Below are 15,442 nucleotides of genomic sequence, written 5' to 3'. Positions count from 1 at the left end.
ATCTGTGACTGAATGTGTCCATGTGTGTATTAGAGTGAATGGGGGGTATCTGTGCCAATGGGATACATGGGTCACCAGGGATGATTACTACAGAAAAGTGCTGATAAGCACTAGTTGATAACAGCATGCAATTCAGAGAAATTCAAATTAGCCAATAATAAGGTATTTCCTCACTGTGGCTAATTATGTCTCTAAATCCCCTTTTCCACAAGCAAGTAGACTGCTTGTTTTGGCCTCATTATTTTGTGCCCAAGGTGCAGTTGGTTCTAAATCCAAAACAAAGACATGGTGGGTAATATCTCTCTAAGTAATTTAAAAATTAGAGTGTTCAGCAAACCCATGACTCTAGTAGTATTAGGTAGCCAATTAGACCTTTGTATTGACAGACAGTGACATTCCGAGGGTTTGGCAAGATGTATCAGATCGTGTTATTTTCAGTTGTTTGTAACAGTGTTGCATTTTGCCCAGGCAATTTAATTTGCATGACCAGTTGTATTTACTGTAATGTCAAAATTTACTGAAGCTTTTCTCCTTCGGCCTTTCACTGAAACTGGATCGCTACCCACTTGGACAAATCAATTAATTTGACTGCTAAAACAAAGTGGCTACATGTACATCATTTCTTTCTAGAGCTTGCCATACTGCTGGAAGCAGAGTGGATTCAGCCACAGGTCCTTAATTATTTAATAATATTATTTCTTTCCCTAAACAAGAAATCTAAAAAGATAAATTCTGGGAAAAATAAATAGTGACTAGCTATAGTCACAGAAGTCAAATGTCTACGTGTAGAATTTAACATACAAACGCCTTAACTCTAATATAGCTTCAGCAGTTAAGACAGATCATTTACAATGAAAGTTCCAAGACCTCCCTGAGAGGGGAAAAAAATCCACCCAGTTGCCATCTAGAGAATGTTCTGAGTCATCGACCTGGATTACTTTATATACGTTCAGCTGGATCAGACATTGCATTACTCGCCCCAAACTGTGTACACACACGGAACATCAACATTATACAAGTCTTAAAAACTCTCTGTCCTTCATAAAATGAACTATCTACTCCTGAATTAATATAACTCTGGACAGAAGCTTGCTCTTGTAAAAGCTAACAGCCTGACAAGTGGCTTATATGCATAGATGCTTTGAGTGAAGTTGCTGGTAACTTTCAGAACAATTTAATTAACAATTTGTGTCTTGCTGTCCTTAACCATATTTGGTTGGAAGAGGGTTGGAGAAGATATGGACAATGGCTGGTGGTCAATATGGAAAATAACTCTTTGCTCTACGTTTGGGATGCCTTAAGGAAGACCAACATACACTCTTTCCCTGTTCTGACTATGCATTCTCTCAAGCCAAGAACATCACTGCCCCATCATCCACTCTCTGGACAACACGAAGTTCAGGATACAAAGTCTTTTTTCCTTGTAACTTTCCAAAAGGATACGTTTTAGTTTTCCTTGTACCATTCTAAGACTACAGTCACTCCATAATGCATACTTTCCTGGTTCAACAGATTTTAAGTTCTGGCAATATAGCACTGTCCACAGAAATCCTGTAAATGAGACAGAACCCTACTGCTTACAGTGTACTAGGGAAATTAATCATGATCACATTGGACCATGGACTAAAACTGAATGCCAAGAAATGTATAATAGTATCCTTCGGCCAAGTAAGAATTCCCTTGCGGCTATTACATTGCCAGCGCACCACTGAAAACCGATCCAGTAGTTAGAGACCTGGGAACCTATGCAGACAACAAACTGTCCTTCAGTCTGATGTGGCAACTATTGTAAGAGACTGCTTTTTTATTGTACAGCTTGTTACAAAGGGTATGGCACCCAGGTCCAGAGATGTGACCATTCCACTGTACTCCACACTCATCAGGATGATCATAGAGTATAATACCTCCTTCAGTACGTATCTGTCCAAACCACTTACATAATTTGAATGCCCACAATGCTTTCCTACTAAAGAAAGCAAGGGCATAAAGCATAGAAAATATGCAGACTGTCTCAAAATCTTGTCCCTCTTCTCAGTCATACAGGCTACTGAGGGGCAATCTTTCACTCACCTACAAAGTCTCAACAGACACTATCTTGTCAGACCTACTACACATTCGCAAGTCCAATAGATGGATAAACTCCTGCTTAAGAGACCTAAATCTCTTTTGGAACATAAACAGAACATGTTGGAAGGATAGATATGTGTCACAAAGACTACCACTTCTTTGGAATCATCTTCCTCTACACATAAAGCAAAGTGTTTCTCTTACACTATTCAAACATAATCTGGATGAATGAATATGTAATGGCAAATTCACTCCTAGTTTAGCAGTCCTGTCCCTAATGGACAGGGGCAACATGCAAATGTTCTGTTTATCTCTGGGTTATTCCTATTTTTCCATGCAAAAAATGAAATGTAACAACCACAGGAATAGAAAGAAAGCAGTGCCACTACCACAGTAAAACTTTATACAGTATATACGAAATCCCAGCTTTTACCAACCTGAAAATCACTATTCATCACGTAAAATGCCATTAAGTAGGGGAAAACAGTTCTGAAGTAAAATTTAAACATAAACAAAAAAAAATTAAAACTGAGGTTCATAGCTGTCATGTACAATCTTGGAATATTGATGAATGTCCTAGTAGGTACAGGAGCTTTTAAGAGAGCATAACATATAACCTAGATGCTTACGTATAATATTCTCCAAACACTCAGAAGGAGGAAAGTACAGTTTTGTACCTACCATAAATGTAGATGTTCGAGTGCTAATACAGCTGCAGTCATAACAGATGGGTTCTCCTGCCGTCAGGCAGGTCCTCGGTCGTCCGAATTCCAAAGTCTAGGTCCGGCATCGGTTGTCATCGCTTCTTCCCTGACGTCAGTGCGCCAGGGGTATAAAAGAACCAGCCGACGCCATTTTCTTCAGTTTTTCTTGCCCCAGATGTCAGGTGCCCCCAGAAGGAAGGCAATACATAAATTTGTGTAATAAAGCAATGCAATATAATCAAAATACAGTAGTTGCAAGCAAATACACCATAAAGAATACCCCAATCAGGTTGTATGAGGAGGTGTTAGCCAATAGGCCTGTCTCAAGAGGGGAAGGAGGGAGGGAAACCTGGACTGCAGCTGTATTAGCACTAGAACATCTACATTTATGGTAGGTACAAAACTGTACTATGTTCATCGTGCATACAGCTGCAGTCATAACAGATGGGTAGAATCCCAAAGCTAAGAAAGGGGTGGTAGGCACTAGGTGGAACTAGGAGGAGCCAGAATGCCCTGCAAGACTGTAGTGGCAAAGCCTGCTCTAGTTCTGGAGTATAATGGTAGGTGGTAGTGCTTGGAGAAGGTATGCACAGAACTCCAAGTGGCTGCTTCCAAAATATCTTTGGTAGGAACTCCTCTGAGGAAAGCTGCAGAGGTAGCTGTGGCCCTTGTGGAGTGAGATCTGATGCCTGCAGGTACAGTTTTACCATGAAAAGAGTAACAAAAGTGTATGCAGTGGGCTATCCATTTTGAGATGGTCTGTTTGGAAATTGGCTTCCCTTGAGCTCCTATAGCATAGGACACAAAGAACTGTTCTGATTTTCTGAAAGGCTTTGTTCTGTCCAAATAATAACGCAGCTGTCTGTGGATGTCCAAGGAATGTAGTAGTCTCTCCCCTTTGTTTTAAGGATTAGGGTAAAAGGTAGGTAAGTGTATAGCCTGATTCAAAGCTACGCTGGATACCACCTTTAGCATAAAGGACGGGTTGGTTCGTAAGGAAACTCTGTCCTGATGGAAGATGATAAAAGGCTGCACAGCCATGAGGGCTTGTAGTTTCGATACCCTACGAGCTGAGGTGATAGCCAGAATGAAAGCTGTTTTCCAGGACAAATATTGCAAATCTGTTGACGCAGCTGGCTCAAAAGGAGGCAAGGTCAGCTTTTCTAGAATGAAATTGAGATCCCAAGCAGGTACTGGTTGTTTCCTTGGGGGTTTTATATTCTTTGCCCCTCTGAGGAACTGTCTTAAGAGGGGGTGAGAGAATAAAGGTGGATCAGTGTTGTATTCTGCAGAAATGGCTGAGGCATGGATTTTGATGGAGGAGAATGAAAGCCCACTGCTTAGCAGCTCAGCTAGCAACTGTAATATTTGAGGTAAATTCAGTTTTCCAGGATTCTGGCCCTTTTTCTCATTCCAGGCACAAAACCGTTTCCATTTTGCGGAGTAAGCTTTTCTAGTAGACGGCCTTCTGGCCTCCAAAATGACATCCTGCACCTCCTTAGAGAGTAGGGTCTGTTGTGATGTTAAGGAATCTTCCATGCGGCCAGATTGAGTGTTTTCAGCTGACTGTGAAGAGTTTTGAAGCTGTGCTGAGTCAGAAGAAGAGGCATTAGAGGTAAGGTCCATGGAGGGGAATGAGTCAGGCTCCTCAGGAGTGGGTACCAGTGCTGTCTTGGCCAGTCTGGAGCAATGCGAATCATCTTTGGTCTGTCTGCTCTGGTTTTTAATAGAACTTTGAGCAGCAGAGGAAGAGGTGGAAAGGCATAAACTGTCATTGTTGTCCAACTGAAAGAGAGAGCGTCCACTCTCCAGGCCTGTGGATGGAAAATCCTTGAGCAGAATTTTGTCAATTGGTGATTTTTTTGGGGGGCAAAGAGATCTATGTCTGGCCTTCCCCGTGCTTGAATTATCTCTGTAAAAACTTGAGGATGCAACTTCCATTCGTGTGGATCTGTCATATTTCTGCTTAGGTTGTCTGCCAGCGTGTTTTCCTTGCCTGGCAAGTACTGTGCTTGAAGTTCAATTTGTAATTCCAGGGCAATGTTCCAAAGTGACATGGCCAGCCTGCATAGGGGGTATGAATGGGTTCCTCCCTGTTTGTTTATGTACCACATTACTGTGGTGTTGTCTGTCCTTATCAATAGTTGACCTGGATGCAGAAGGTCTTTGAAAGCTATAATAGCATTTATTACTGCTAGCATTTCCTTTTGATTGATGTGAAGGTACTTTTCTTTTTGGGACCATTTGTCCTGAATGCACCGATCTGTCATGTGCTCCCCCCAGGCGTAGTCCGAGGTGTCTGTTGTGATGACTTGATTTGCTTGAGGCTTGCAGAATGGAAGACCTGTGTTTGTTTGGCATGCTTGAGCCCACCAAAGAAATTCCTTTTGAAGACATGGAATTAGTGGTATTATTGTTTCCAAGCTGTGGCTGTGTTGAGACCATAGGTTTTTCAGGTACCATTGAAGTTTCCTCATATGCAGCTTTGCACATGGGATTAGTAGGATGCAAGATGCCATGAATCCCAGAGCCTGCAGGATTTTCCTTCAAGTCAGCCTGGTGAAATTTGCTAGTTTTCTGAAGTATTGAGTTAGTTGCCCCTGCTTCTCTGGCGTGAGGTAGGCCATCTGGGTGTTTGTGTCCAAGTTGGCACTCAGGAAAATTATTTTTTGAGAGGGTATTCGCCTTGATTTCTTTTTGTTGACTGTATATCCCAGAGAATTCAACATTATTACAAAAGCCAAATGTTTCAGAAGTATGTGCTTGCTGTCCGCTTGGATCAGGCAGTCGTCCAAATATGGGTATATTTGTATCCCTTGAAGTCTGCAGTAGGCAATTACTGATGCCAGGCATTTCGTGAATACTCTGGGTGCAGTAGATAAGCCAAAGGGCAACGCAGAGAATTGATAATGGGTTGAACCTCCAAGAAATCTGAAGTATCTTCTGCAATTTTGTCTGATTGGGACATGCAGGTATGCCTCCTTGAGGTCCAATGTTACCAGTCAAGACTCCTTGCCCAGCATGGGAAGAAGCTGCTGTAATGTGAGCATCTTGAATTTTGGTACGAGTAAAAATGTGTTTAGGATGGATAGGTCCAAAATAGGTCTCCAATCTTTTCCCTTCCTTGGTACCAGGAATAGTCTGGAATAAAAACCTTGACCTTGTTCGTGAGTAGGTACCTCTTGAATAGCTTCCATGTCCATGAGATCTGAAATTTGTCTTTGTGCCTCTGCCCTTTGATTGTGTGGCAGGTTTGGCATGCCTCTCATTTTTGAAGGGTGTGAAAATGGAATCTGTAGCCTCTGTTTATAATGTCCAGGATCCATTTGTCTTTTGTGACAATATGCCAATTTTTTGAAAATAATGCCAGTTTTCCGCCTAAGGGTGCTGCCATTTGAGCCTTGCTTGGCATGCAAAGGGGAAAGTCATTGGGCTTGCTTTCTGAATGGCTGCGAACTATCCTCACCACCTCTTTGTGTAGGAGCTTGCCATTGTCTGCCCCTAAACGATCCTTGAGATTGCCCTCTGCCCCTCGGGCGCCTGTATCTACCTCTTTGGGGTCTGTCTGTGGCTGGAAAGGACCAATTTTTGGAAGGCCAATTTCTACTGAAACGTGGAGATTGTACCTGTAGAAAATCTTTCACTGTTTGCATTGATTTAGCCTTTTCCTCCATTTTCTTTAATACCTCCTCAGCTTTAACACCAAATAATACATCCTTTTGAAGAGGGGCATCTAGTAATTTAGCTTTGACATGATCTGGTAAGGTTTGCTCCTTGAACCAGGCATGTCTACGTATGACTGATCCTGTAACAGCAGCTCTACATGAGGCCTCTAGAGCATCAAAACCACATTGCAAGGTATGTTTACCCACTTGTTCTGCACTATGCATCAAATCCTGCAACTCCCTCAAGTCTGGTTGTTCAGGTTGTGACATTTTGCTTATCAACTGTGATAACAGAAACTGTTGGTACTTTAGCATATGGAACTGGCAGTTTAATGCCCTTATGGTTAAGGTGGCCGAGGTGTATAACTTTTTTCCCCACCTTTCTAAGGATCTGGAATCTCTCTCGGAAGGTAATGGGTTTTTAGCAGTGGAGGCCTTAATTCCCTTGGGGCCCTGTGAGATAGTTTCTGGGTCAGCCGCATGGCTTTTGTATAAAAATTGGTGTGAGTCAGGAACCCGGTAGTACCTGTCAGGCTTGACTGGGGCTGGAGGTAAAGAATCCGGGTTAAGGCAGGCCTCCGAGTACACATCATCTAGTATGTCTAAGACAGGAGGTATAGCCAGAGGCCTGTGCTGAGGTAGCAAGAGAAAATCCCTAAGCCTTTTCTTGGAATCTGAGTACTCTTGGCCTTCCCAGTGGAAGTGTTCCCTTAAGGTATGGAAGGTTTCCCCAAATGAGTAATCCTCTGGGGGGGAGACAGAGGGAATGGACTCCTCAGCATCAGAATCTTCAAAAGGGGAGTAAGAATGTTCCTGTTCATCAGAGTGCTCTGAAATAATGGAGGCCTGGTCAGAGGAGGGGGATTCTTCCTCCACTCTGGGCCTTTTGTCCGGGGGGGGGGGGTTGAGAACCCCTGATAAGAGTAATCAAATCCTCAGCCATTTTAAGCATCTGTTTTTTAGGCATGGGGCCTGGAGAAGGGCCCTGTGGAGCTTGTCTCTTAGAATGCATGGCTGCTTTAGACTTAGTGAAAGCCTTGATAGAAAAAGAAGAGGAAGGTCTGAAGACACCTTGACAGGAGGCAGACTTGTCTACATTTTGAGATTCACCACCAAGAGTGGCTTCGGTACCTGTAGTCGGAGTGTGGGCCAAGGAGCCTGCGACCTCGGGCACAGAAGACACCGCCAATGAAGTGTCGTCGGTAGGCAGGGGCTGCGTAGGCACCTCGCTGAGAACCGGACCACCTGTAGTCGGCTTTGGCGTGGTGTCGGTAGAGGCCGCGGACCTCGTGTGTCGGTCCTTATCTTTGCATTTTTTAGACAAAACTGGAGTCGGAGTATCTGATGACATAATATAGTTAAATTTTTTGCCAAAATAGTGCTGGGCGAACTCCGCCCGATGCTTAATGGTGCGTTTGTTGAATGTAGCACAAAAACGACAGACCGAGACGTCGTGGTCTGGGCCTAAGCAAGACATGCAGAGGGAATGAAAATCCTTATGTGGTATTTGCTTCCCACAAGAAATACAATTATTAACTTTGTCTGACATCGGTCTGAGGCAAGAAAAGTTTCCCCAATGGGGTACTTAGCTTTAAAGAAGACTTTGGTTGCAAAATTTTCGTAATTTCAGGAGCTGGTCGACCGGCACTTGCGAACTGCTTCTGCTTCAGGCACCGCGCGGCAAGAAAGACTGGAGAAAATGGCGTCGGCTGGTTCTTTTATACTGCTGGCGCACTGACGTCAGGGAAGAAGCGACGACAACCGACGCTGGACCTAGACCGTGGAATTCGGCCGACCGAGGACCCGCCTGACAGCAGGAGAACCCATCTGTTATGACTGCAGCTGTATGCACGATGAACATCCTATCAAGTTTCTCACTGTTTGGCACACAGGAGTTTAACAGCATTTGCCAAAGTTCAATAAACCTCAAAACTGAGTGCAGATTTGACCTTCTTTTGGGAAAGATGCTTAGCATTCAAAATTCCCAAACTAACTTCAAATTGTTAAAAAGCCAGTTCATCCTGTTGGTAAGATAGTCCCAATATACAGTGACCTTTGGTCAACTCCAAAACATATAAGTCTTATCTGCCACCTCCCTGTCACACCTCCAACATCTATTATCATGTGAAACCTTAATGCATATTGTCTACAGGGGGGTAACATACCTTGTGAATAGGAGTCTTGTCTACTGATCACAGCTTTCCATACCCTCTTCCCTTATGCTTTTGATTGCTTGACCTTTTTGCAGTTTTTCCATCTACCAACTATTAGGCATTTTAAGGTATGTACTGTACTTTTCCATATGTTTCTACAGACCTTCCCAGATCTACAGGTTGATATTACACCACCGAAAAACCTTGAAAGCAATCACCATTTCGTCCACATGTATTCAACGAAATTTACTTCTGCGATTCGCTGAATACTAAAAATGGCACACAAATACTTTCCCTGTAACTCAGCAGAACTAAATCTAGCTAAAGCAACCCCCCCCAACTAAATATACCAACTGCAAGATCATACTACTGTGGAGAAAAGGGCAAAATGTGTAGTTGGCCAACTACGTCTTTGCTCTTTAATTATTCAGTGAATATTGGAAGTGAATTTCACTGAATACATGTCGACAAAGTGGTGTTCACTGTCAACGTGTTTCAGCGGCATAATATAGACCCAGTTTTGCTCTTTTTAACCCACTTCTACTTGTGCCAGTGTAAAATTGCTAGCCTTCACACAGAGAAAAATATGGTGATACCAAATGTGCCTAATCTGGCAATATGTGAATTACTCTGCATCCCTTAAATTAAATTTGTCCCTAACTTCAGCAAGACTCCTAACTAGCTGACTTGGTGAGGGAGCTTAGATCATGGATCATTTATAAACTCTCATGGGCATCCAGTACAGTTTAGACTCTGTCCTTATCATGTTATCTAATGCAGAATGATGCCATATGATATCGGGGGGGGGGCTTTTGCCCCAAGTGAGACCACTTATCTTGAGACTATCCTCATAGATACTAACAATCCATTCACTTGTGGAATCATCTCCTCCCTTTTCTGCACTGCTCATGGGTTATTCTTACTTAAAATATAAGGGCTAAATACTTCAAGGGAATGTACAGTTAGACTTCTAAAAGCCTGAAGCATCAATAGGCTAAGTAAGTACCTAAGAACCTATTCATTTACATAAAAAGCTGAGCTGGATAATCACAGACAACAGGTTTTCTATAATGCTTAACTCTTCAAATATCCAGACCGTTGACAGAATGAAAAGCACTGTCGATTTATTTGCAGTTTTACACTGGCTGGGACTGATTAAAAACATACATTTTGTTACTTACATATTAATGGCCCTGCATACCTACACAGTCCTCACATCTGATTTCTAGCCTTCCATGGCTAACCTTCAGCTCCTCTTATGAAAAAAATTATTTTTCCTTCCTTTCTAACTGAATGCCAGACTTTAACATGGAATTTATCTAGAAAACTTCACTTCTTACATCAAGCCTCGCAAAGCTTTAAAGGTGGAATAAGAGAGAGGTAACCACATTCTACTACTCTGACAATTACAAATTTGGCCATAGGGTCTCTGGAGTTTTAATTTAACTTATTCAGCTATTAACCAGGTAAGTGAACTGGTCATCACGGTCCCTTTTCAGCCATGACCTAGGCCCCTAGAATCAAGGATAAATGCAAAATACATGGATACTTTACAGCAGCCAGTCATCCAGCATGTTTTGAGAGATGGGATGAAAATACAGTACCCAGAGAAATATCACACAGACATGGGGAGGCACACAATCTCCATAAAGACACTGAGTGCAGATCAGGACTAAACCTTAGACCACGGCAGAGATATTATACACTGTGTCACTGTGCTGTAATGTAACAGGTTATTTGGCGGTCAAACATTTGATGGCAGGCCAGCATCCATTCCCTAGCTGTCCTTTTTCTCCCTCCCCCAAGGCATGCATGCAATGGCACCACAGCACTGCATCTGTATTTTGGCACACACACCCTGTTAATGTATCAGCACATACTATTAAATATGTCTACACAGCCACTGCAAGGAGGTGCAGATGCAACAGGGAACCCTAAGCTTACCATTACTAAAAACGCAACAAACGTCACAGCCCTTCTGCTTACCTTTCATTCTTAGCTGAGCATACTCTGAAGTCTGCTCCCAAAACTGTGTCACTGTTGAAGCAATTGTATAACTCACCTCTGTGTTTCCATTTACAGGCAAAAAATAAATCAGTTTTACACATTTATTTCCTCTACATAATCAAATGCATTGTTAATGAGGGAAGAGTTAACAATACTGAGACTGTAGCAGCATCTACACTGTTTACTCACCTGATTTAATCACAACACTAGTGGTATTTGATAGGTATTTTTGCCATTGAAGGTCAAGCTGTGACACTGGAAAATTATACCATTCAACCACATAGCCACAAGTCACGTTGTAGTTATCATGCCACTCAATAAGGACTGCATCGCCAGTTCCATCAGCTGTATAAGTCAATACTTCACCTCCTATACAATACAAAAGTAGCAAGAAACTTAGTCTAAACAAGACTGTCTAAAGATAAATACAACTGTTAAATGACTACACAAAAGTGCATTAGGAAGACCAAGAGTTCCTACCTTTATTTCACAATTGTGGAGGTCTACTGCTATTACCCAAGTCATGTTATCATGCACCATTCAGCTTACAGTAGTAACAACACAGTACTTATTATAAACATACTATTCTACTGCATTTTAGCCAAATATAAACATGCATACCTACATGCAGAAAAGGTTGTAGCATTTGAGAAGCAACTTAAAATAGAAATGCATTATGCTACATCGCATAAATAAGGTTGCCACCCGTCCCGTTGTCAGCAGGACACTCACGGGTTGAGCTGCCTCATCCCGTTGCCCACTGTGCAAAGTAGTGGGACTTGAAAAGTCCCGCTTTTCAATCGCACTGAATTGCCGTGGAACAAGCCGATATTACTTCTGGCTTTTCCAAAGCAATTCAGTGAAATCACTAACCTGGACCTGCAGGCAGAGCTGCTGCCTGTTAGGTCCAGGTGCTTTCATTCATGCAACAACTGGCTGCAATTTATGAAAGGGGTGGGGATTGGGACAGAAAGAGCCCTGCAAAGATCATGGCTGTAGGGGCGCTTTGTTTTAAGCACTTCTACAACTGCTAAAACAATGACCGAGATTTGTTTTTTGTTTTTTGTTATTGAGCCAGCAATCTATCCGTTCGTCCAGCCAGCCAGCCAGCCATCCATGCATCCATCCATCCAGCCAGACAGCCATCCATTTCTGCAGCCAGCCATTCAGTCATCCAACCAGCCAGCCAGCCATTCATTCAGCCAGCCATCCACTCATGCAGCCAGCCATTTATCCAGCCAGGCAGCCATTCATGCAGCTATCCATCCACCCATCAAGCCATCCATCCAGTCATTCATCCTTCCAGCTGCTACTCCCACCAACCAGCTAGCCACTCCAGCAGCCAGCCAACCAGCCACTCCAGCAGCCAACCATCATACCCATAACAGCATCTCCTTTACCACTCCTGTGGCCAGTGTCATATTGGCCAGACCGCCATGTCCCACTTTGGCCCGCTTAAATGGTGGCAACCTTACTCATAAACACTGCTTTTCCCGAGTCAGCATAAAAGTCTAGGGCCACAATTCAACATTTCCAAATTAATCGGATGCCATCTGCATCTCCAGTACTCTCCATGCTTTAACTCCTAATTCTCTGCTGTGGTAAAGCAGCCTTTTTCTAAATATTTACCTATGATACAGAAGTAAATGCTTTTACACTGCTGGTCAGGAAAATAGCTAGACATGAGCTTTCCACTTGTAGTTAAGTAAGGGTTTACTGCATGACAGATCTTGGATACCTGCAACTGGTTCTGAGATTCCAGACACTGCAGCACATAAAGGACTATGATTTGTCCTCAAGAATTCATGTAATGCAAACCACCTCATTGCTAATGTCAGTTTAGCAAGGCTTGATGCTAAAAAACGGGGGGGGGGGGGGGGGGGGCAGTCACATCTTGGTAGCTCTCCTAAGAGATGCGGAACAGGAACTAATTTGGTTATCACATGTAACTCATTTTTTACATGTAGGAAACAACTTCTTATATAAAACATGGATAAACCTTGAAGTGAATGAAGAAAAAACATGAGACAGTACATTCTGATGTCAGGGAGTAAGTCCTCACAAAGTTATACTAATGCAACATGTATCGCTTGCCAGTGGGTTGCTACAGAATTCAGCCATGGATAATGCCACAATTGAATTCCAGTAATAGTCTTACATGAGCAATGCTTATATCAATTAAACAATGGAGCATTTAGAAGATAAACAGGCACAGCCCTAGTGATTAACACAAAAAAAAAATGTCAAACCACTGTTGACAAAGAGGCAAATTTGGTTAACTCTTCCAAACAGCATTATTATAACAAAAAGCATTTCTCAATGTCAAATGGTATCTTGAACCAAAGCTTGACTGTAGCAATGATTGTTAAAGATGTGTGGTTGATAAAATAAAGTATGAGGATGTCAGCAAATAGATAGCCATCTTTCAATATATTCAAAATACGATGTTACAGAATGCGACTTACGTGTGGTTTTACCATACTCAGTAAAGCTAGCAGCTGAGCATTGAAGAGTGCACTAATTCCTACCCTAAACCTTGCTGTCACTATTTTACCATGGTTTACTAGCAACAGTGCTATTATACTCTGTAAACATCTTCTGAGTACATAATGGCTGATACATTTTTGTTATGCAGTTTAATTGTTTCAATCCGAAAACACTGCCTTGCTGACTCAGTTTACTTTCACAGATGTTACGAGATAACTGGACTTGTATAACGATTTGCTATAATGTATATGCAGTAACAAAGCTGCTACTGGATGGAGGTGATAGGCTAGATTCCAAAACAATTGACACTTATGGTAAGGTAAAAAAAAGTAATGTTTTTCGGCTTTTCCCGATTAGGGGTCGCCACAGCAGAACACTGGTCCGCTCATGGTTGGCAGTGGATTTTTACGGTGCCGAGTTGCCAGCCCGACGCCCAACCTTCAAAGAAGACATGCCCATTCACACCCACTACTACCTGCATGTCTTTAATGTCACTCGAGTGCAGGGAGGACATGCATACTCCACACAAAAGGTGCTCCAGCCAAGAATCGAACAGGAGAACCTCTTGCTGTGAGGCGACAACGCTAACCGCTGCACCACTGCAGCCCATACACTTATGGCAAGGTGCTATGTGAAAACTGCAGATGTTGCTGAGTGCTGATGGTTCCAAAAATGTGCTTTAAGCAGTGTATGAAAATGAACAAATATGTAGTCAAGTGATGCACAGTTGCAGGTTGCATGTGATATTGTAAACTTTCGAAGGCTCACAGTATCTTTTTAACATACAAGTAAACACAGGTATGACTCACAACTTGCTAGGTGCAACCAGACATCTACAATAAACCAGAGCCATCATATTTCTAACTTTTTTTGGAAGCTGCACAAACAGCATGTAAACATGCAGCAAAACAATCACCTAATAGAAATAAAAAGGCCACATAGTGATGTTCTCAAAACTAAGGCAAAAGCTCAATTAAGGCAGTTTGCAAAGCAGAACTGTTTTTTGGAAGCTATCAACCAGCAGAAGAATATGCTGCTCATTCAACTGCTAATGTCATCTTTTGCATGACCTTCAGTGGTACACTGATGAGCTCTGAAATGACCATCTCTCAGGAGCTAATGAAAGGTACCAAATGGAGACAGCTGGTGGTCACACAAGTCTATTCAGCCATCATACCAGAAGCCAGAATATGTTACCAGTGGATATTCCTTCACTAGCGTAATAGAGAAAAAGTGTCAAATAGTGCCGCTTCTTGCATCCAGGACTGGTTACTATGTGACTGAGAACTACATACATTTTCCACCAATACAAAATGTACACCATGTAGCCATGGAATAGTTCTATGAGGTAAGCGCACTTCCCACCTGTTCTTGGGGCCAGTGCCAGCACCCACTTCATTATAAAGCCAATTCCAGCCACGATGGACAGCAGTCCATGAATGAGGGTGGCTGACATTAAATCAACTGTCAAACCATGTGCTCAGCAAATAGACAAATTCTACAAATCACATCATTCTTTAGAACCCGTGTTTTAAAATAGATTAATATTCAAGGACATCCCAGAATGGAATCTAATGGGTGAATATAACTACATACATTTTTCAAGTGACAGCCTGTTATTCCACAGAGCCACTGTTAAAGACAAGTGAAGCACAGCCTAAGCAAGAATGTGACTGAGTATGAGTTTGGCTTGCTCAAGTCCTGATTTCAGATGTTTGGGTACATACAGGTCCAGGGAATAAGTGGCTTGCTCAAGAACCCAGACAAACAGGAACATCAACAGGACATACCACACGATGGCACTGAGTAACCAGAGGGGCAAGAGAGTAAGTGAGTTATACAAGCTCATGACATAGCTATGCACAACATGGCAATGTCTAGTGCAAACATACGTCCAACACCACGCCAAGCGGTACTACTAGTTCAAAGGGAAATATGAGGCCCACAGACGTAGAGTTGCCTTAATGTAACAAAATAAAGGCATGCTGAGGCAGCCATGTCCTCATACCACAGGTTTTCAGGGCATACTTTATTATTACAACAGAATAAAACAACACATTTAAACTAGCACTTCATATTCTAGTTATTTGAATTCTTTTACTCCATTTTGTTTATGAAGTTTCTGGAAACAGAGATAGTTTTTGAAGTAATGATCATACGTAGTCTGCAAATCTGATGTCAGGAAACTCAGAACGTCTTTCTTTAACAATGCTAATATTTCATCTGAACTATCTTCTCTTCTAACATTCACATTTAAAAATTCCTCAAGCAACTCTGTGCACCTCTCTGGACACTTCCCTGAATAGCATAGCACTTCTGAAAATACAAAATGGTCTCTGTTTCTGTACAGCAATGAGTT

At 42.3% G+C, this 15,442-nt stretch overlaps 1 protein-coding gene across 1 annotated transcript in view; it reads right to left on the bottom strand.

The window, feature by feature from the left end:
• The window catches only part of LIFR (LIF receptor subunit alpha), a 1,345,198-nt gene that overhangs the window by 235,524 nt on the left and 1,094,232 nt on the right, over positions 1-15,442 (bottom strand). The window contains exon 15 of the mRNA XM_044076229.1: positions 10,786-10,965. Within this exon, the coding sequence (XP_043932164.1) occupies positions 10,786-10,965 (180 nt within the window). The remainder of the gene's footprint in view (positions 1-10,785; positions 10,966-15,442) is intronic.

This window comes from Protopterus annectens, chromosome 1.part0 (assembly GCF_019279795.1).
Source record: "Protopterus annectens isolate FY-2018-M chromosome 1.part0, PAN1.0, whole genome shotgun sequence".
Lineage (NCBI taxonomy): Eukaryota > Metazoa > Chordata > Ceratodontiformes > Protopteridae > Protopterus > Protopterus annectens.
The sequence above is the reverse complement of the archived record's forward strand: the minus strand, read 5'-3'. Positions and strand labels throughout refer to the sequence as shown.